General features: G+C 38.3%; 3 protein-coding genes across 4 annotated transcripts in view; all 3 read right to left on the bottom strand.

Annotated features, from left to right (window-relative positions):
• LOC124969514 (zinc finger protein 709-like) overlaps positions 1 to 24,220 on the bottom strand; it is a 109,941-nt gene that overhangs the window by 55,742 nt on the left and 29,979 nt on the right. The gene's annotated exons all lie outside the window — the stretch shown is intronic.
• On the bottom strand, positions 4,030 to 6,162 carry LOC124968884 (zinc finger protein 14-like). The gene has a single exon (XM_047531719.1). The coding sequence runs from the start codon at positions 5,428 to 5,430 to the stop codon at positions 4,030 to 4,032; it is 1,401 nt and encodes a 466-aa protein (XP_047387675.1). The 5' UTR covers positions 5,431 to 6,162.
• On the bottom strand, positions 13,867 to 17,921 carry LOC124969513 (zinc finger protein 14-like). The gene is made up of 4 exons (XM_047532480.1): positions 17,867 to 17,921; positions 17,552 to 17,678; positions 17,291 to 17,351; positions 13,867 to 16,851 (listed from the first exon to the last, which is right to left on the bottom strand). The coding sequence occupies exons 2-4, from the start codon at positions 17,583 to 17,585 to the stop codon at positions 14,085 to 14,087; spliced, it is 2,862 nt and encodes a 953-aa protein (XP_047388436.1). The 5' UTR covers positions 17,586 to 17,678; positions 17,867 to 17,921; the 3' UTR covers positions 13,867 to 14,084.

Here is a 24,220-nt window from a genome sequence, read left to right as displayed (position 1 = left end):
ATTGCTCAAAACTTTGGGTTAAAAACTGTTGGGTCTGCGGAGGAGCCCTCATGAGTGAAGAATAGACCTGCACTGGAATAAGTCTAGATGCTTATTCCCTACTACTATGGAATAAGACCAATGTGGAACCAAAAACTGAAGGGCCCCAAGGCTGGGGGTCCTCATTTCAGAAGTATTTGGCAGAATGTATTGGAAGATTTGGACCCTACCACACCAAAGTGTCCCTGAAAACCCATGTAATAGGATATTGTTCTGGAATTCCACCTGGTGGCCAAAGAAACCTACTTGGTTTGGGACAGATAACCCAGGTGGCTAGGATTTATTGTTTAATATACAGAGGGCCCACTAAGAAAACAGTTCTTTTTAACTTTATCTGTCCAGACACTAACCAAATCAGGTCTTTTCAGGGCATTCCTGTGATCCATAAATTCTGGAGAAATCCAGCTCCCTCTAACTGGAAAGTACGTGATGAACTATTTTGGATCTGTTGGGAAAAGGCATATACCCACCTCCCAATGATTTGGAGAGGAACATGTGCTATCAGTATTATTAAACCTGGATTTTTCCTACTGCCCAATGCAACTGGAAAAGACCTCGGGATTCCCTTGTATGAGGATGTAGGGCCAAGGAAAAAGAGGTCCTTTGGGAAAGGACTTGATCTGGGAGGTCAACAATCTTGGGGGGAAGATGACTGGCCACCCCAGAGGATTATTGCCACGTGTGGTCCTGCTACCTGGGCACAAGATGGCAGTTGGAGCTACAGAACTCCTATTTACTGCTAAACAGGATTATTCACTTACAAAATGTACTAGAAGTTATTACTAATTAGACTGTCACAGCCTTTAACCTCCTAGTCACACAACACACCCAAATGTGAGCAGCTAGGTATCAAAATCGCTTGGCATTTGATTGCCTCCTGGCTGAGGAAGGGGGAGTATGTGGAAAGTGCAACAACTCAGACTGGTGCATCCAAATAGATGAGAATGGACAGGCAGTTAAAGACAAAGCCAGCAACATAGGGAAACTAGCTCATGTGCCAGTTCAAAGCTGGCAGGGCATTAAAGCTTGGGAGCCAAGCTCACTATTTGGAGGATACTTTGCAACTCTTGGTAGATTTAAGAGCTTCATTGGTACAGTGGGTATTCTGCTGTTCACCTGTTTATTGCCCATCAGTTTGGCTCCCAGTGCATTAAAACTATTAGGTCTACAATGCAAGCAGCTGTTGAAAGGACAACAGCAAAGCTTTCGGCATTATATGAGGCTTTAAGCCCAGAAGATGACAATGATGCTCTTTAATTTAAAAGATTAAATTATGGGGCACATCATTGAGGGGCGGAGTGGTAGCAGCACCTCCTTCTCCACCAAAAATCTTAATTAAGCTTCTCCAGAGACCCCACCATAACCATTCTTAGACTATCAGCAAGAAGTTTTGCAAGAGTTCAATTGTGGTTATGCTTCCTATTTCCTGTTCCTCTGTCTTGCAATAACTAAATTTGGCCACAGGCTTCATGATGTTACTTCTGCTTTTGTGGTAGTGTGTAAAAATCTCTGAATAAGAATTTTAAAAAAATAGGGAGGAGGCACTCTGTGAACTAAAATTTTTAAAAGCCTACTTATATGTAGACTTCTGCAAATTGTGAGCCTGAGGCCCCCCTCCCCTGCATACTGGGTACAAAGTTCTAACATTTTCTGGACTCAGGGTTCAGAGGGAATAACTGATTTAGGTGAAAGCCCCTCTCTGGACTGGCTGCAGACAATAAACCTGCTTCCTGCTGATTCCTCAGTGTCCAGACTTGTCTGTCCTTCATCAACATGCCTCAAAATAAATGACCTGTTTAAAATGGTCTTATACTGTCAGGTGCTCTGTTCATGCCTGCAATCCCTGCAGCTCCAGAGGTTGAGGCAGGAAGATCTCAAGTTCAAAGTTAGCCCAGCAAATTAGCAAGGCTCTGAGTTACTTAGCAAGACCCTGCCACTACCTAAAATATAAAAAGGGCTATGAATGTGTTCAGTGGTTAAGCACCCCTGGGCTCAATTCCCATAACCTCTCTCCCCTTGGATAAAGTAGTGGTTTAATCTGGTAGACTTTAACACTATCTAATACCTGAGAAGTAAAAAAAAAATTATTTTGGAAGTCAACAGTCATAGATTCATTCTCTCCCTGATTTCTATAAAATATTTCTAATTCACCTTCAAGAACTAGATGCCTTTGTGAAGGATATGAAGAATAAATGAAGGACATTTTCCATAAGCTTTTGTCATTTCAAATCCCAGGCTTCAGCCAGAGTAAAGGAACTCAAAAGGGACTCCCACCTGCCTGGCAACTGACCAACAACCCTCATGGGTCAGCTGAACCCAATACAATAAGCCAGAGGATATTCTCTGTCCACATTCCTGGTCCACTCTAATGAATCCACTGACCCCAATACAATGAAAGCCCAAAACTAACATCGTGTCCCACCCTAAACGAAGCCTATATAACCCAGACCCTTGCTTCGGCCCACTACCATTTTGTTCCCAAAATGAGCCATGCCAGGCGTTGGACTGATGAACTCTGCCACAAATACTGAGAAAAGAAAAGCTTGGTGACCCGAGGTTTGCTTCCCATTCCCGCCTGTGTCATGTGTGCATCATTTGTGCTAAAAATGTGACTGAGCAAGGTCAGGTAAACTGGAATGTGAGACAAAGTACCACGTAAATCCATTTCAGGAAAAAAGGCACTTTATTGCCTGTTTTGTTTTCTTCCAGTCCTAAACTCTTCTCCGGCATTAGTCAAATGTCTCTTAATAAGTTGTTCTGAGTGGCACAGGCCTAAAATCCCAGTTTCCTGGGAGGATAAGGCAGGAGGATTGCAAATTACACATTACACTGGGCAACTCAGAAAGTTTATCAAAATAAAATAAACAGGACTGTGGATTTGCTCAGTACTTAGAAAATGAAACCCTGGGTTCAGGGTCAGAAACTGCAAACAAATGAGAAAAGTCTCTTTGAGTCATAAACTAGTGTATAGGGCTGACACAACAATCTGAGTTTGCCTGGACATGAGATCTAAGAAATGTTGCACAGATGAGAGCTGTAATTATTCAACATGGAAGTCTAACTTCAGTTTAGTATTCAACAAAATTGCTATCCCACTGAAAAAGAATTTCATTCCTCTCAGAAGTATATCTCTACTACAAAAAAGAGGATTCCATCATAATAATATCAATGTTTCCATGAAAAATTTTGAGAAAAAGCTGATATATGTTAATCTGTAATTAATTTAAAACGTTTAAGAAACTCTAAACCATGCAGTGAAATCTGATTTAAAGAAAATATACATTTATTGCTATATCATGGGCATTTACAAAAATGTAAAAATGAATTTCACCATTTTGCATAATTATGATGTACCAAAAGTACAGAAAACATCCCATCAAACTGAAATATATAAAATCCATGAAAAGAAACATACCCACGTATACATATACATTTCTTTGTATGTATACATAAATAAAAGGGTATGCATTCCCCATCGTGTGAGACCACAAAGAAATTTGCAGTAATGCCCAAACCTAATTCTTCAGTGGCCCACTACCAACAATTACTTAAAATCTACACAGAAATTAAACCTAATGTCATATTAGAAATACACATTAATTTGCTTTGGTTCCAACATGCTTCAAAATGTTAGAAGGCTTACTACCTGGTTTGATTAAAAATATGCTACCCATCAAAGTCACATAGTCCAGCCTAGAGAAAACTCCCAGAAGTGTGTCACCTCAATCTTTATTTCCAGAACACAAATCAGAAGTACACCGTGCAGAGATCTACTTGCTAGAAGAACTAAAGCCTATTCCACATTGCTTACATACATAGGGTTTTTTCCCACTGTGAATTTGTTCATGCATTTGAAGGTAACTGGAAAACAAATTGCTTTCCCACATTGTTTGCACTTATAAGGTTTCTCTCCACTGTGAATTCGTTCATGTCTATTAATGTTACTGGAAGAACTAAAGGCTTTTCCACATTGCTTACATACATAGGGTTTCATTCCAATGTGAATTCGTTCATGTTTATGAAGGAAACTGAGAAAAGGAAAGGCTTTCCCACAATGCTTACACACATGGGTTTTCTTCCAACTATGAATTTGTTCATGTTGATGAAGGTCACCGAGAATAGGAAAGGTTTTCCCACATTGCTAACACGCATGGGGATTCTTTCCCATATGAACTTGTTCATGCCTTTGAAGGTCCTTGGAAAAAGGAAAGCCGTTTGCACACTGCTTACATATGCAGGGTTTTTCTCCACTGTGAATTCGTTCATGTCTTTTAGAGGAGCTGGAAGAACTAAGGCTTTTCCACACTGCTTACACACATAGGGTTTCTCTCCACTATGAGTTAGTTCATGTACTCTAATTTTGCTAGAAGAACTAAAGCCTTTTCCACATTGCTTACATATAAAGGGTTTTTTCCCACTATGATTTTGTTCATGCATTCGAAGGCAATTGGGAAAACGAATGGCTTTTCCACCTTGTTTGCACTTATAAGGTTTCTCTCCACTGTGAATTCGTTCATGGATTTTCATGTAACTGGAAGTACTAAAGGCTTTTCCACATTGCTTACACACAGAGGGTTTCTCTCCATTATGAATTCTTTCATGTGTTTTAAAGTCACTGGAAGAGCTAAAGGCTTTTTCACATTGCTTACATACATAGGGTTTTACTCCAGTGTGCATTCGTTCATGTTGATGAAGATCACCGAGAATAGGAAAGGTTTTCCCACATTGCTTACACGCATGGGAATTCTTTCCCATATGAACTTGTTCATGCCTTTGAAGGTCCCTGGAGAAGCGAAAGTGATTTCCACATTGCTTATATATATAGGGTTTTGCTCCACTGTGAATTCGTTCATGTTTTCTAAAGGAGGAAGAAAGCGTAAACCTTTGTCCACAGTGCTTATATACATAGGGTTTCTCTCCACTGTGAATTCGTTCATGTTGACTAATTCCGCTAGAAGAACTAAAGCCTTTTCCACATTGCTTACACACATACGGTCTCTCCCCAATGTGAATTTGTTTATGTGCACTAATGAAGCTGGAATAACAAAAATCTTTTCCACATTGCTTACATACATGGGGTTTGTGTCCACTGTTAATTCGTTCATGTGTTTTCATGTATCTAGACGTACTAAAGCCTTTTCCACATTGTTTACACACATGGAGTTTCTCTGCTGTGTGAATTCTTTCATGCTTCTGCAAACATTGGTGATAATGGAAGGCTTTCCCATGTTCCTTATGTTCATGTGGCTTCTCTCCATGTTTCTGATACTCTTGTGCTCTGTGTCCAGTGTGAGCCGCTAGGGGAACGGCTAGGAATGAATCAGCAATGACGACTTCTCTACACACATGATGTTCACTTGGTTTCACTCCAGAAAAACTTGTCTTGTTCATAACAAGATCTATGATGTGCCTGAGGATTTCTCCAAATTGACTATCTTCTTTCACTTCAAAGAGTCTCTCCACTACTTGTTTTCTGCAAAAATTGTAAAGTAAATTACTAAGGATTTATTTATTAATGATTTACCACAAGATTTGGTTAATGCTATGTAACCTTTACTAAGGAGCTACAGTCCAGTTGTTTTAAAGTGTTTTTTCCCTGTTTTTTACTGAGGCAGTGTGTCAGTATGTTGCTCAAAACTAAAGTGCTAAAGCTGAACTCCCAATTGTGATCCTCCTGCCTCAGTCTCCCAAGTTGCTAGGATTTCAGGGTGCACCACCACCCAAGTTGGGCTTCTTCATACTCCCTCCATATAAGTATTTGCTAACCCTGAAGATATTTATCACATTTAATGACAACTGAGTACTACTTATGTGAAAGGCATGGAACAAAATTCATACTGGCTTTTGTGATATTTGCATATACACAGCAAGATGTGTTCAAAATGGGTCCCACTTGAAAGCAATTTCATACATTTCTAATAATTTGTGCATGGAACACAGTCTGTGTATAATAAATAATCAGAAAGGGTCACTTGTCATATCATGTTAGTGCTCCAAATGGTGCCCATTCCGGATCATCTTGAATTTTGAACTTTCCAATTAGAGATGCTCAACCTGTATGCCATATCAGAAAACTGAGATTAAATCATTTTGAACCTTGCCGGGTATCAATGTCTTCTTTTATAATTTGTTATAAGTTACTCCAAGATTTGTGAGTGCATTGTCTTGTCTTGTGAGTCAATTACCTTAGATTTCCCCTAGAATCGTAGTGAATGTGGATGGTCTCATTTTTCCATTGTTTTCCTAAAATGTAGACCCAGAGAAAGCATTAAGACTTATATTAACATTACATAAAAACTATCAGAGACTTGCAGATCTGTTGTATAATGTCACCATGTCGGTATAGTCAGCACAAAGTGGGCTTTCCATATTCCAGATCATGAAACAGCACTAATCAGGAAGTAAAAACAGTTCTCTGATTGACTAAGTGAGGAAATAGGTCACTTTTACCTATAGTGGTCAGGTTCCAGATGGTTTCCTGCATCACGTCTCTGAAGAGCTTCTTCTGGGAAGGATCCAGCAAAGCCCACTCCTCCAGGGTGAAGTTCACAGCCACATCCTCAAAGGTCACTGACTCCTAAAGCATCCCATAGGTATCGCCAGGAGGAAATGAGACACACGGCACTGGAGACCTGGACTCACTGTGTGAGAGTTTCACATGACACTAGGTTCTCCCAATACTCCATCACCTGGTTGTCAAACTCTCCAGCCATGCTCACATCCTCTCACACAGTAATTCTGATGCTGGATTTCACTTACTTGGTAGATAACAGGGAGAGCAGGAACAATCACCATGGTGCTGGGTCACTCCAACTCTCTTTGTACACTGGTCTCTAGCACTTCTCACAATACAGTCTTACTATGTACTGTAGTTAGTAACAGCAGCCACCCTGAGACAGCATATTCTTAGAAATGCTTGAGAACAAACTTTGATCTTTGGTGGTATGTGGGAATTGTTTTTGGGATGAACCTCATTATTTTAAGTATAAAGAGGAAACTTGGGTTCCCATGCAAGTTAACTCAACAAAATCCAGTCTGTTTAATGTCCTGTTGAATAAAGGGATTAAGTAATGATGAAGCAGTTGATTCTCAAAGAACACATGGAAATCATACTCCCCTAGTCAGAGCATCAAACTACATTAAGCAGAAACATGGAAGTGAAAAGAAAATCATATATCCATAGTTAAAAACTGAGAATTCAACTTGTCTCTAACAGTAAATGATAGGGTAAGGAAGCAGAAAATCTGTAAAGACAGCTGAAATCAACAGCATCATATATGAAATGGAGACATTTGACACTGTAGAACAACAATCACAGAGTACATATTTTATCATTTACTTTTCTTCTCTTTTTTCTTTTTTGCAGGCATGGAGATTGAATGCAAGGTGTTGCAAATGCTAAGTAAAGATATCTACGACTGAGCTATATCCCAAGCCTGAGTGCACATTCCTCTAAGATCACTACAATATTCACCAACACAGACCATATTCAGAGCTAAATGACATACACTAACAAATCTAAAGAAACAGAAATCATATGCGGTTGCCCACAGATCAGACTGGAATGAAATGGGAAATCCATAGAAGATAAAAAGCTGCAAAATCGGGCTGGGGAGATAGCTCAGCTGGTAGAGTGCTTGCCTCGCAAGCACAAGGCCCTGAGGTTCAAACCCCTGTACCACAAAAAAAAAAAAAAAAAAAAAAAGATGCAAAATCTCCAAGGAATTGGACACTATTCTTTTGAATAACACATACATCAAAAGACACAAATTCAAAGAAATTTAAGTAATTCACAATATGTGAAAATGAACAAACATCTTTTTAAAGTTTTTTTAGTTAATAGATCTTTATTTCATTTATTTATATGTGGTGCTGACAATCGAACCCAGTGCCTCATGCATGCTAGGCAAACACTACTGCTGACTTACAACCCAGCCCCCAAACATCATAATATCACTTGTGGGAATCAGAAAAAGCAGTACACGAGGATGAATTTAAAACAATAAATGCACATATCAGAAAGGAAGAAAGAACTCAACAGATAACCTCAAAAACAAGAGCAAAGTATTCTTTTATTTTTTGCAAAGTATTCTTAAATAAAGCACTGTGAAATAACTAGGGAAGATATCAACAAAATTAAATCTGGAAACAAAAACTATCAGTAAAATCAAATAATTTTTGATCAAAATTGATTACCCTTATTGAGCTCACTGAAACAAAAGAGAATACACAAATTTATAACCTTTATAATGAAAAACATGCCATATTAATCCAATCAACATTAAAAGGAACTTCCAAGGATAGTAAGAACTATTTTATGCCCATAAATTGAATAATTTGCAAGAAATTAACCAATTCCTAGAACAAAACGATATACCAGAAATCACAAAGGAAAGATAAACAAATGAGGATAATATGTGATATACAGTAATACATGACTATGGGACTATATATACATAATAGTATACATGACGATATAATACATATGACTATATGTATTTATAATTTGAAACAAGTTGGGCACAGTGGCAAATGCCTGTAATTCCCAACATGGGAGAGTGAGGCAAGAGGATTACAAGTTCAAGGCCAGACTGCGTAACTTAAAAAGATCCTAGCTCAAAATAAAAAACGAAAAAGGTTGGGGATGTAGTTTATTGGTAGAGCACCACTGGGTTCTATCCTCATTACCAGGAAAAAACAACATAATCAAAACCATAACAAGAGACAAAAACAAGAACGATCTGCCCAATGTGACATCACTGGTTTATTCTAACATCTAATGAAAATATGACAAACACCATCCACACTCTCTTCCAAGCAACAGAGGAAGAACTACTTAATAACTGAACCTATCAGACTCATAGTGCCAAGATAAAAACAAGATATGGAACAAGAAACAAAAAGAATCCCTTAGACAGGCCTGGGAGGACACCAGGCTGCTGTAATCCCAGCAGCTCAGGATATTGAGGAGGTAGAATCCCAAGTGCAAAGTGAGCCTAAGCAATTTAGGGAGACCCTAAGCAACTTAGCAAGACCCTGTATCAAAATAAAATATAAAAAAGGGCTGGGGATATGGCTTAGTGGTTCAGCACCCCGGTACCAAATCCCTGGTAACAAAAACTAAACAAGTCTTACAAAGAAAGATTTAAAATCGCAACAAAAAATGGCAAATTATATCTATCCATGTATAACAAATTATATCCAAATTATATCTATCCATCTATCCATGTATAACAGAATGATACAACAAAACCAAGTGGAAATGACTTCATGTAAGAATGTAAGGATGACTGAATTCTTACAAAATCAATTAATGTAATTCACCATCTCCAAAAGTTAAACAAAAGTTCCTAAGATCAAATCAACAGGTGCACAGAAAACAGAGGGAAGCAAGAATAATAATAGGCATTGAGACTGAGAAGGAACAATTAAAAATATCTTGTTCACATATGCCATTATTACCTACTCAGAAAATCCAAAGAGCCAACGAAAGTTCCTGTAATTACTATGGGATTGCAGAAAGGCTACACGACACACGCAACGTTAATATGCAAAACAAATCCATCATTGTGGTATAAAAAATTCAACTTCAAATAAAAAATGCCACTTATATGTCACAAAAAGAGAGAAATGATTTCACAAAACCTGAATAAACAAGAAAAATGCTCAATGCCAAGAAGTTATTAATAAAAGCAAGATATAACCATACATAGATGGTGTTTATTGCAAGATGGAGAAAAATAGATCGGATCATTCCAAGTGCTGGCAACCCCCAATAGACACATCAGCTGCCAGCTGTGGTGGTGCACGCCTATGATACCAGAGGCTTGGGCATCTGAGACAGTGCAGAGACACACTCAGCAACTTAGCAAGGTCTTAAGCAACTCAGTGAGACCCTGTCACTCAAATAATTTAAGAAAGGCTATGTGTGTGGCTCAATGGTTCAGAGTCCCTGAATTAAGTCCTAGTTCAAGGGGGAAAAAAAAAAAAAAGGATCCATGAAGTCAAATGATAAATTCATGCAGTATTATACTGTAAAATAAACTGAAATGTACCCAACATCTACACACCAGAAAAACTTTTCAAATTGTTTTTATTTAATTTATATGTATATTTTTAGTTGTAAATAGACCTTTATTTTATTCATTTATTTATATGACATGCTGAAAATCAAATCCAGTGCCTCATACAAGCTAGGCAAGCACTCTTCCTATGAGTTACAACTCCAATCCTCTTTCACCATTCTTTCAAAAAAAAAAATTGAATATAGTAGCACTTGGAAACAAAATCAAGAATACTGGCAAGAGCACAGAAATGACTTGAAGCAACCCAAGTTCCACAGTGGAATGAGTGAATGCACTGGTTCAGCTCAGCCTTACCTGCCATCATAAATGCAAATGATGGAGGCAAGGACTTACATATTAACTCATTCAAAATTTCAATGAGCCAAAACCAAGTTTTGGAGTGAACATGTGGTTAAGTCATAAAGGATGTTCAAAAAATCCACCCTGCACTCACCCCTGCCTGCACAACTTGATGAGATCAGTGAAACACAAAAGAATTGACCACAGCCTATTTATTCACTTGTGTGATGGTTCCATGGATGTTGATAATCTTATTGAAACTGACTCTGAAACAATTATTTTTTTCAAGAATCCTTTTTGCTTCTTCAGACCATAGTTCTGTCCCCTGAGGTCCAACCAACAAAGCCCAATTTTAAACTCAAATCATGGAAGAACATTCCTAAATGCTCAACTAAACTGGAATTCTAAATAAACAACATTCTATGAAGGAAATAAAAAGGAAGCAGTTCAGGGAAGCAGCCTGCTTCACCCGCAGTTCCCAAGGGAATCCACACTCACAACCTTAAACCCACCCCTAAGCTTAGGGACCACCCTCACAGTGCAGATGCAGCACAGGTGGCTCACTCCCACAAGTGAGTGACAAGCCACAATAGTGAATTCTGGGACCTCCACACACCCTACTTGACCCTCATTCCAATGTGGAAAGGCTCACTGCTCCACAGGCTCAATTCTAACCAGTGACCACTCACTTATCTCCAGTCAGATGCGGCTGTGGACCCGTGGAACCTTTCTGACATCACATGTGTGGTGTTTGCTGAACACCAACCTACTCTCCAACACCAGCTGGCTGTCCTACCATTCAAGTCTGACACAGAGGGAGCAGGATTCCAAGGTCGGAGCTCGGTCCGACGACACTGTCCTCACTGCAGGTGCCAGACCAAAAGTTCTGAGTGTGCTCTCTGTTAACCGGTCCTCATTCTAAAGTCATCTATTGGTGACACCCTCAGTTATATCATCACAATAAATTCACAGACTACATGAAACAGGCTCACCATCCAGAGTCAACAAAACTCCTTTTACACAAAAAATCCTAAGGAAATACTCTGTGCCAGAATCTGGGACAAAGATTAAAAAGAAAAAGCAAAACTTGCATTATACACTGAAAAAAAGTCTCAAATTCATAAACCCTTCACTCCAGGAGGCAGAAACCAAAGGTGTCTTTTCTTCGGTCTGCCATTCTCCAACTTTTTTAGGTATAAAATTGCATTCTGACTGGATCAGTTCCCTGGAGGCTAAAGAAAACAGAAAATGTTGAATTTTACCCAAAGACTGTAATTCTGTAATTAGGGATGGTTTCAAAAACCTCACCTCACGACACATTCTGCAGATACATCCCAGGCAAAGAAACACAGGTCTTATTGTACTAAGAGGATGCAAAAAGGGGGAAGTCCTTTTTTATGGTACTGAGGATTGAAACCAGGGACACTCAACCACTGAGTCACATCCCAGCTCCTTTTTTATATTTTATTTACACGCAGGGTCTCGCTCAGTTGTGAGGTCCTTGCTTAGGTGCTGAGGCTGGCTTTCAACATGTGATCCTCCTGACTCAGCCTCCCTAGCCACTGGTATTACAGGTGACTGCCACTGCACCCTGCCTCCTTCCCTTTTTTGAATCAACATGGCCAGATGCACAACGTCCAAATTCCCACTTTTCTTTTTTTCTTCCTCTGATGCTGGGGATAGAACCCAAGTGATCTACCACTGAACAACATCTCCAGCCTAAATTCCATTTTCTTTAGAATGATGTTGGCTGTGGGCTTAGCATAGACAGCCATTACAATGTTGAGGTATGTTCCTACTGTCCCTGGTTTTTCTAGTGTTTTGAGTATGAAGGGGTGTTGTATTTTATCAAATGCGTTTTCTGCATCTATTGAAATAATCATGTGATTTTTATCTTTAAGTCTGTTGATGTGGTAAATTACACTTAAATTTTTGCATATATGTTCATTAGGGGTATCGGTCTGAAGTTTTCTTTCCTTGATATGTCTCTGTCTGGTTTTGGTGTCAGGGTGATATTAGCTTCATAGAATGAGTTTGGAAGGATTCCCTCCTCTTCTGTTCCATGGAATGCTTTCAGGAGTATTGGAGTGAGTTCTTCTTTGAAGGTCTTGTAGAACTTGGCTGAGAATCTATCTGGTCCTGGACTTTTCTTGGTTGGTAGACTTTTGATGACTTCTATTTCATTGATTGAAATTGATCTATTTAAATTGGGTATGTCCTCCAGATTCAGTCTGGGTGGATCACATGTCTCTAGAAACCTGCTGATGCCTTTGAGATTTTCTATTTTGTTGGAGTACAGATTTTGAAGGTAGTTTCTAATTATGTTTTGTATTTCAATAGTGTCTGTTGTGGTATTCCCTTTTTCATCACAAATTTTAGTAATTTGAGTTTTCTCTCTCCCCTTCCTTAGAGTGGCTAAGGGTTTATCAATTCATTTTTTCAAGAGCCAACTTTTGTTTTGTCAATTTTTTGTATTCTTTTGTTTTAATTTCATTGATTTAAGCTCTGATTTTAATTATTTCCTGTCTTCTATTACTTTTGGTGTTGACCTGTTCTTCTTTTTCTAGGGCTTTGAGATGAAATGTTACGTCATTTAATTATTGTCTTTTTCTTCTTTTATCGAATGCACTCTATGCAATGAATTTTCCTGTTAGTACTGCTTGCATAGTGTCCCAGAAATTTTGATATGTTGTATCATTGTTCTCATTTACCTCTAAGAATTCTTTTTATCTCCACCCTGATGTCTTCTGTTTTCCAGGCATCATTCAATCCTATACTACTTAGTCTCCAGGTGTTGGGGTAGTTTCTGTTTTTTATTTTATTGATTTCTAATTTCATTCCATTATGATCTGACAGAATGCAAGGTAGTATCTCTATCGTTTTGTATTTGCTAAGAGTAGTTTTGTGGCAAAACGTACAGCCTATTTTAGAGAAGAATCCATGTACTGCTGAGAAGTAAGTGTATTTGCTCCCTGATGGATGGAATATTCTATATGTCTGTTAAGTCTAAATTATTGATTGTGTTATTGAGTTCTATGGTTTCTTTTTTCAATTTTTGTTTGGAAGATCTGTCCAATGATGACAGTGGTGAGTTAGTCACCTAGTATTATTGTGTTTTGGTCTATTTGATTCTGGGAATTGAGAAGGACATGTTTCAACATACATGGAGGCACTATTGTTTGGGGCATAAATACTTATGACTGTTATGTCTTGCTGATTTATGCTTCTCTTAAGTAGTATGAAATGTCTTTGTTTATTATTACTAAATTTGGCTTGCAGTCTGCTTTATTTGAAATGAGGATGAAAACTCCAGCTTTTTTTACTGAGTCTGTGTACCTGGTATGTTTTTTTTTTTTTCCCCAATCTTTCACCTTTAGTCTGTGGGCATCTTTTTCTATGAGATGAGTCTCGTAAAGGCAGCATATTGTTGCGTCTTTCTTTTTAATCCAATCTGCCAGTCTATGTCTTTCAATTGATGAGTTTAGGCCATTAACATTCAGGGCTATTATTGAGATATGTCTTGTATTCCTGGTCATTTGGACTTATTTTTGGTTTTTAACTTGACTTGGTTTCTCCTTTGGTTGGCTATTTCTGTAGGTTTTTCTTGTATAGGTTTTTCTCTTCACTGTGAATTCGTTCATGTTTTTTAAGGTACCTGGAAGAACTAAAGGCTTTTCCACATTACTTACAATCGTAAGTTTTCTCTCCACTATGAATTCGTTCATGTGTTTTAAGGTCACTAGAAGAACTAAAGCCTTTTCCACATTGCTTGCACACATAGGGTTTCTTCACACTGTTAATTTGTTCATGCATTTGAAGGCAACTGGGAAAACGAAAGGTTTTCCCACGTTGTTTGCACTTATAAGGTTTCTCTCCACTATGAATTTGTTCATGTGTTTTAATGTCACTAGAAGAACTAAAGCCTTTTCCACATTGCTTGCACACATAGGGTTTCTTCCCACTGTGAATTTGTTCATGCATTGGAAGGCAATTGGGAAAACGAAAGGTTTTCCCACATTGTTTGCACTTATAAGGTTTCTCTCCACTGTGGATTCGTTCATGGATTTTAATGTAATAGGAAGAACTAAAGGCTTTTCCACATTGTTTACATGTATAGGGTTTCTCTCCACTGTGAATTTGTTCATGTGTTTTCAAGTGAGTAGAAGTACTAAAGCCTTTTCCACACTGCTTACATACATAGGGCTTCTCTCCAGTGTGCATTATTTCATGTCTTTGAAGGTATCTGAAGAAATGAAAAGCTTTCCCACATTGTTTACATGTATAGGGTTTCTCTCCACTATGAATTTGTTCATGGATTTTAATGTAATAGGAAGAACGAAAGGCTTTTCCACATTGCTTACATACATAGGGCTTTTCACCAGTGTGAGTCTTTTCATGTTTTCTGATTGCATCAGAATGTCTGAAAGGTTTCCCACATTGTTTACATGTGTAAGGTTTCGCTTCACTGTGAATTCTTTCATGCTTCCTAAGGTACCCATAAGAACTAAAGGCTTTTTGACATTGAGTACACACATAAGGTCTAACTCCACTATGAATTTGTTCATGTATTTTAAGGTAGCTGGAAGAACTAAAGCCTTTCCCACACTGCTTACATACATAGGGTTTCTTTTGACTATGAATTTTTTCGTGCATTTGAAGGGAACTGAGAAAAGGAAAGGCTTTCCCACATTGTTTACATACATAGGGTTTCTCTCCACTATGAATTTGTTCATGGATTTTAATGTAATAGGAAGAACTAAAGGCTTTTCCACATTGCTTACATACATAGGGTTTCTCTCTCATGTGACTTCTTTCATGTCTTTGAAGGGAACCGAGAAGAGTAAAGTCTTTCCCACATTGTTTGCACTTAAAAGGTTTCTCTCCACTGTGAATTTGTTCATGTGTTTTCATATGTCTAGCAGAACTAAAGCCTTTTCCACAATGCTTACACACATGTTGTTTATCTCCTGTGTGATTTCTTTCATGCGTTTGAAGAGATTTGAAGAAATGAAAAGTTTTCCCACATTGTTTACATGTATACCGTTTTTCTCCACTATGAATTCGTTCATGGATTTTAATGGAATAGGAAGAACTAAAGGCTTTTCCACATTGTTTACATGTATAAGGTTTCTCTCCACTGTGAATTTGTTCATGTGTTTTCAAGTGAGTAGAAGTACTAAAGCCTTTTCCACACTGCTTACATACATAGGGCTTCTCTCCAGTGTGCATTATTTCATGTCTTTGAAGGTATCTGAAGAAATGAAAAGCTTTCCCACATTGTTTACATGTATAGGGTTTCTCTCCACTATGAATTCGTTCATGGATTTTAATGTAATAGGAAGAACGAAAGGCTTTTCCACATTGCTTACATACATAGGGTTTTTCACCAGTGTGGGTTTTTTCATGTTTTCTGATTGCATCAGAATGTCTGAAAGGTTTCCCACATTGTTTACATGTGTAAGGTTTCGCTTCACTATGAATTCTTTCATGCTTCCTAAGGTACCCATAAGAACTAAAAGCTTTTTGACATTGAGTACACACATAAGGTCTAACTCCACTATGAATTTGTTCATGTATTTTAAGGTAGCTGGAAGAACTAAAGCCTTTCCCACACTGCTTACATACACAGGGTTTCTTGTGGCTATGAATTTTTTCATGCATTTGAAGGGAACTGAGAAAAGAAAAGGCTTTCCCACATTGTTTACATACATAGGGTTTCTCTCCACTATGAATTCGTTCATGGATTTTAATGTAATAGAAAGAACTAAAGGCTTTTCCACATTGCTTACATGTATAGGGTTTCTCTCCACTGTGAATTTGTTCATGTGTTTTCAAGTGAGTAGAAGAACTAAAGGCTTTTCCACATTGCTTACATACATAGGGTTTTTCTCCGATGTGACTTCTTTCATGTCTTTGAAGGGAACTGAGAAGAGTAAAGTCTTTCCCACATTGTTTGCACTTAAAAGGTTTCTCTCCAGTGTGAATTTGTTCAAGTGTTTCCATATGCCTAGCAGAACTAAAGCCTTTTCCACAATGCTTACACACATGTTGTTTATCTCCTGTGTGATTTCTTTCATGTGTTTGAAGAGATCTGAAACAACAAAAAGCTTTTCCACAGTGCTTACACACACTGGATTTCTCTGCTGTGTGAGTTTTTTCATGCTTCTGAAAATGTAGGCAATAATGGAGGTCTTTCCCATGTTCCTTATGTTCATATGGTTTCTTTCCATGTTGCTGATACTCACGTCCTTTGTGTACAGTGTGAACTGTCAGAGGCACGGTTAGGGGTGAATCAGCAATAAGGACTTCTCCATATACATGGTGCTCACTTGGTTTTACTCCAGAAGAAGAACTTCTCTTATGTATAAGAGAATCTATGATGTGGTTGAAGAGTTTTCCACATTGATTATCTTCTTTCTGTTCACAGAGTCTCTCTACTTCTTGAATTCTGCAAAGAATGTAAAGCACAATACTAAGGATATGTTTATTAATAATTTACCAGAAGAAGTGATTTCATGTTGTGTCAGCTGTACTACTGAGCTACATTCCACTGGAAGTTGCTCAGGACCTCACTAAAGTGCTAAGGTAGGCCTCACACATGTGATCCTCCTGCCTCCGCCTCCCATGTTGCAGGGAACACAGTTTGTATATAATAAAATACCAGAAAATGTCACTTGTGGCATCATGTTAGTGCTCCAGGTGGTACCCACACTGGAACACTTTGGGTTTTGAACTTCCCAATTATGGATGCTCAACCTGTATGCATTGTTGTAAGAAAACTGAGATTAAGTCCATTTGAACCGGTATCATTTCCTACCTTTCATAATTTCTTCTAAGTCACTCCAAGATTTGTGGGGGATAATGCCTTCTCTTGTGAGTTTAATTACCTCAGATATCCTCTGGAATTGCAGTGATCATTGATGATGTCCTGATTTTTCCATTGTTTTCCTGAATGCAGAAAAAGGATTATGACTTACTTCAACATTACATAAAAACTATCAGAGACATGCAGATCTGTTGTATAATGTCACCATGCCGGTATAGTCACCAAATGTGGGCTTTCCATATTCCAGATCATGGAACAGCACTGATCAGCAAGTAACAACAGTTCTTTGATTGACTAAGTGAAGAAAGTGGGTCACCCTTACCTATAGTGGTCAGGTTCCAGATGGTTTCCTGCATCACGTCTCTGAAGAGCTTCTTCTGGGAAGGATCCAGCAAAGCCCACTCCTCCAGGGTGAAGTTCACAGCCACATCCTCAAAGGTCACTGATTCCTAAAACATCCCATAGGTATCACCAGGAGGAAATGAGACACACGACACTGGAGACCTGGACTTGCTGTGTGAGAGTTTCACATGACACTAGGTTCTCCCAATACTCCATCACCTGGTTGTCACACTCTCACTCTCCAGCCATGCTCACATCCTCTCTCACGGCAATTCTGAAGCTGGACTTCACCTACTTGGTAGAGTAACAGGGAGAGCAGGAACACTCGCCATGGTGCTGGGTCACGCCAATTCTCTTTGTACACTGGTCTCTAAAGCTTCTCAAACAAATCCAACTATGTACTGCACTCAATAACAGCAGCTGTCCTGAGACAGCATATTCTCAGAAATGCTTGAGAACAAACTTTGATCTTTGGTGGTATCTGGGAATTGTGGTTGGGATGGTCATCACCAGCTTAACTGCAAGGAGGGAATTTGGGTTCCCAAGCAGTTTGTCCCAATAAAATGCGGCCTGTTTAACTCCTGTTGGTCCTGTACATGTTTTCAATATTCTGACAAGCTCATCAGAGGTTCCCTAATTCATTGGCCCCCCGAAAATACACTCTGGGTGATCAATCTCTTTGGAACAGGTCTCTTAGATGAGATTTAGAACCCTTTTTTACAACTCCTTATTTAGGGAATTCAGTACATCCTTTGTGATTGCACTAAGGGACAACCACTGGAAGCCTGTACCTAAATTCCTGTGCATCAACCTGAATAAAATAGTAAATAAGACTCATGAAGGATAATTCAATAGACTAATAGGTAATCATTAACGTTTTTGTTGGAGAATGTCAAAGCACAAAAAAGAAGGGGAAAACTGGCACTTGTTCTTAGAAAGATTTCAGTGTCACCACAAGTGTCACCTTCCACATGGACCTATAATATTGCAAAGTGTCAATAAGAAGTCCTTTTCCTAAGAAAACAAAAAACTTTCATGCCTGATGGAGTGACACAAGCCTAGAATCCAAGCAACTCAGACTCAGTGAGACCTTATCTCAAAATAATAAAAAACATAAGTAAATTAAATGAATTTTTTAAAAAGGCAGTGATTTACAGCCTGTGGCATCATTCCTTGAACCACACACATGCACACACACACACACACACACACACACAAAAGGAGGAAAACAAAGAAAAAAAAACTAGTTTATCAAATCCCCTAGGCATAATAAATATCTAAGAATATTTAAACTCATTGGAATAAGAAAGAGATCATTTGACTACTATACTTAACACATTTTGAAACCAATAGTGTTTTTGGAAGAATACACTATACAGAAAGATTAAAAAACAGACCATGAAAAAGAAAAGAGCACTCAGTGAACCCACATGTGATCAGAAAACTGATTCACGACACAGCAGGCATTGTACGACAGTAGCAGACAGCCCAATCTCTCTAACAGTCGAGACACGGACAAAAAGGTATCTATTTACCAGAATGCCATGTGTTCCCCTCTATTCCAAGGATGACATTCAAATTGAAATCAGAAAGACAATACCAGATAGTCTGAGAAGACACAAATACCTTAAACAGAAAATAAGACTACTTCCCAATTTTAAAAAGCAATAATTCCTAAAAAAATAAGTAGAGCAATGTAAATCTATGGAAATGTAGAAAAGTAAAAGACAAACTACAACGTAGGAAATTTTTGCAATTTATGGGATAAAAAAAAATTAGTGCGCTCCAAAGCATAGTGGCACACACCTATACTAGTAGCTATTTGGGAGGCAGAGGCAAGAGCATCCCAAGATCCATGGAAGCATGGGTGACTTAGCGAACACCATTTCAAAATAAAAAAGGGCTGGAGATGTAAGCCAATGTTACAGCAATTGCCCAGCATGTTCAAGGCTTTGGGTTTGATTCCCACTACCCTTTATCCACAAACACACACAATTAATGTACAGAACAAAAATGAAAACAGGATTAAAGACACACTACACATCTTCACTCAGTATAAAACACCATAGAGATTTGTGTCCTTGCTTGAGGAAAAAGTAAAATAAACATAATCATTGAAGATCACAGAAAAACAACAAAGGTTTATGCAGAAATGTGAAGATAAACTGATGTACTTCACTGCCACTGTAGTTTCAATTTTACCATCACCTTCAAACCAGGGGCTGAAATCAGATTCAACTGCATCAAATATTTCTGCTCAAACACTGAAAGAGGAGAATCGAATTCATTTAGACACCCATTAGTCTCTTCAAATGTTCCCATATCAACTACAACCAAAAAAAAAAATCTAAGAATAATAAAGAGCCAGGGGCAGTGGTGCATGCCTGTAATCCCAAAGATTAGGGAGCTTAAGGCAAGAGGTTCGTAATTTCAAACATGTCTCAGTCACTTGGAGAGGCGCTAAGACATTCAGTGAGACCCTATCTCCAAATAAAATATAAAAAAAGGACTGGGGATATGGTTTATTCATGAAACTACCCTAAGTGGTTCATCACCCCATGCCAACTAAAAATAATTAGAAGAATCATAATAATAATAATAAAGAGGGCTCGACAGTAGGAAAAATGAGTAAGAAAAGTCATTTCTAAGAAACTTCAGCATCTGAACTTAGTTGACAAAGACATTTGCTGGGCAAGATGGTGCACTTCTGTAATCCCACTGAGTCAGTAGACTAAGACAGAAAGATCACAATTCAAGACCAGCCTTTGCAATGCAGCAAAACCCTAACAGTAAATAAAAAATAAAAAGGGCTGGAGACATAGCTCTGTGATAAGGCTTCAATCCTCAGTACCACCAAACAAAAAGAACAAAAAAGAACATATAGTAAGTTACAATTCGAACAACTTATGACACCATCACTAGCAGTATTGCGTGGCATACTGGAGCAAGAACAAAGAATCAATAAATATGAAGTTAAATGATTGAAATTATGCATGCTGAAGAAGGAAAATAACAAAGAATAAAATTCACAGACTTTCACCAATGTGTCTCCTTGGCTTGCCTTATGGAAATAAGTTCTTTAGAGAGAGGCAAAAACACATAGGAACAGTGATCACATAAAGTAAAACAAACAAAAAGTAGTTACAAATATATTTATTAGTTCAACTATATCAATAATCACTTTCACTGGGAATGTTCTGCTGACAGACTGACAAAAAACAAGATCCAACCTTGTGTACTTTATAACAAAAACACATTTTCAACTATCAAGACAGCAGCTCAGGAGTCAAAATTCAGTTACATAGGAGATTAAATTCAAGAAATCTATTACATAATATGGTGACTACAGGGAAGATCATTGTGTTATACTCTGAAAAATCATTAGAGGATTATGTTTAAAGTGCTGTCATCCCAGAAATGATATGGGAAGCACTATATTTCATAAGAAGCTCAATTTAGCCATGCATCAATGGCTAATATTGTTTGTGTGATATATATATGTATGTGTGTGTGTATGTACATGTGTATACGTGGGGCTGAAGCCAGGAGCATTCAGTTGTGAGTTACATTCTGAAGGCATTTTTAAATTTTTATTTTGAGACAGGGTCTGAGTTGCACAGGGTTGTTCTGGACTTCCCATCTTCTTCCTAAGCCATTCAGGTAGATGCCCCACAATATCTGGCTGAAAGCATCATTACAAACGTATTCAATTTTTAGCTATTAAAAATGTATAACATTTCTAAAATAAGATCAACATGAAGACAATGATGAATTAAATATAAACCACTGACCCAAAAACACTTTTGGAAGCTCTATTGATTTTGTACTAATCACACTATACCTCAAACAAAATAATAAGGAACAAAGGGAATAAATAATGATCTAACAGCTGATTCTCCAAGAAGACAAGAAGACATAACAATCCTTAATATATACTCTCCTAGACAGAGGATCAAACCACATGAGGCAGAAACATGGAACTCAAGGATCAATCACAGATTCACAATTACATTTGAGATTTCAACATATCTCTATCAGCAACTGGCAGATCAAGAAGGCAGAAAATTAGTAATGGCAAAATTGAAATCAAGAGCATCAGACATCCACTAGACACATCTTCTTTTATAGAACAACAACAGAGTATGTCACTTTTGTCTCCTCCTCCTTTTGTATTGCTGGAGATTGAATCCAAGGCTTTGCAAATACTAGCTAAGTGTGTCTAACTCTGAGCTACATCCTGCCTTTAGTATACATTTTCTCAAGATCACACTGTAGTGGGAAGTGAGAGGGTGGAGATCGGGAGGCAACACTTCATTCATGGTAACATGGCCCAGAGTGATAATACCCAAGCCTGAGCCCTGAGCACAGCAGGGCTTTTACTTTTATACACCACATTTGGGGTACATCAAGGCAAGGGAGTTGGTGCCATTCTACTGGAAGGTGCATTCTACATTTCTTACATGGGTGCAAGCTTGTCAACAGCCCAGGGACTCTTAGGTCATACAGCTTAGGGACTTTTATTGCACTAAGCCTAAAGTGGAACTGTTCTGTCCCCATTGCTTGGTTTCCTGCTTCTGCTACTACAGTTATCTTTTACAGGGACCTGTTAGTCACCGCAAGCCTCTATGTTTAAATGTCAGTAAGCAGAGCTTCTGGGTGTCAGTCTGTCAGCTCTTAAGCTGCTAAAGTTCCCATCTTGCTCTACCACAATACAGAATATTTACCAACACGGACCATGTTCTGAGCTACAAGACACACCTTAACAAATCGAAAGAAGCACAAACTGTGGACAGCACAAGAGAAACCAGTCATGGGCTGATCCTGTGGTATTGGCAAAAGCCAAGACTGGGAAACATTCATTGCCAAAAGGTGAGGATGTGAACAGCCTTGACACTGCGCTGTGATGCTAACAGCTATCAAATGTCCCAGTACAGCGGATTTTCTGGGTACAGAGCAGGACAGTCTCAAAATTTTCTAGTTCTGTTACTTATAGTACACAAAGAAGCCTCTTAGTAACTCACAAGAACTGAACAATTTACAATGTCCCCAGAGTTAAACTTCCTGATCAGGAGCCCCAATATTATAAACTTGCAGAGTTAGTTTTGGGTCACTGTTCCTCCATCACAGTGCAGTGTCCCACCTGGCCCCAGATTTGTTTAAAAATGTCTCTGGGTTCTCTGTCTCTGTGACTTTCTCCATCTCCTGTTACCCCTACTCAAGATCCTTTGTTCATACTGCATGAGTCGCAGCTATAAATCATACAGTTGCTCATGTTCAGACCATACTGAAATGAAGCCAGACATCAATAGCATAAACATAACTGGAGAATGTCCAAGAAATTACACACTACATGGTTGAATGATACATACATCGAAGGAAACACCACCAAAGAAATTTAAGTATTTCACAATATGTGAAAAGAAACAAACATCTTAACATCACTTATGGGATATAGAAAAAGCAGTGCATAGGGAGAATTTTAGAACAATGAATGCATATGTTAGAAAAGACCTCAACTCGTTTAATGTACTATATCAGATAATTGGGAAAACAAGAGCAAGATACTCAAAGCACACAAAAATAACTTGGAAGAAATCACCAATTTCTGGAAAGAAACAATCACAAAAACTCACAGCAGGAAAGATAAACAACATCAAATATCACAATCTCTTCCAGGCAACAGATTCAAAAGTACTACTTAGTAATGTATGAGGCCCATTGTGTCATGATACAAAGCTAGACAGACATTATAAGAAACAACAAAAATAAATAAATAAGTGATAGTGCCCTGGGTTTCAGTCGCAGCACAGAGGAGGGGGAAGAGAAGACAAAGCTTTGGTGAATAAACATGAAAAAATCTTCAATAGGGACTGGGGAAAGGTCAGTGTAGAGCAGTGCATGTATGAGTTCCTGGCTTTATCGCTAGTACTGGAGAAAGGAAGTAAGGAAGGAGGGAGGGAGAGAAGAAGGGAAGGAGGAAACAAAGCAAGGAGGGAGGGAGGGAGGAAGAAAAGAAGGAAAGAGAGAAAGAAGAAAAAATCCTAAAAAATAATGGCAACTTACATCTATCCTTATACAAACAGAATGATCCAATAAAACCAAGTAGGAATTATTATAAGTAGTTAGAAAATATTTAGTTGTCAATGGACATTTATTTCATGTATTTGTACATGGTGCAGAGAATCGAACCCAGTGTCTCACACATGCTAGGCAAGTGCTCTACCACTGAACTACAAGCCCAGCCTCTATTGTAAGTATTTAACAATGACCAACATTTAAAAGTCAACTCATGTAACTGATCACCTCAACAAGCTAAACAACAAAACCCTAAGATCAAACCAATAGGTACAGAGAAAGCATAAGAAATAATGATAGGCACTGAGACTGAAAACAAACAAAAAATGACTCTTCACACAGACCATTGCCGCCTACCCACAAAATCCCAAAGAACCAACAAAAACTCCTGAAATTAATATGGGAGTGTTGCAACGATGTAAAACACACACTAGCTTAAAATGCAAAAATCCATCGATTTCTAAAAACCAAACACAAATAATCAATTTCAAATTAAAAAAATACTACTACTACAGAACAAAAAGTTGGACACAGAGGAAAAACAATTTCACAAAAACGAAGGATCACTTAAGAA

This window comes from Sciurus carolinensis, chromosome 17 (genome assembly GCF_902686445.1).
Source record: "Sciurus carolinensis chromosome 17, mSciCar1.2, whole genome shotgun sequence".
Taxonomy (NCBI): Eukaryota; Metazoa; Chordata; class Mammalia; order Rodentia; family Sciuridae; genus Sciurus; species Sciurus carolinensis.
The sequence above is the reverse complement of the archived record's forward strand: the minus strand, read 5'-3'. Positions and strand labels throughout refer to the sequence as shown.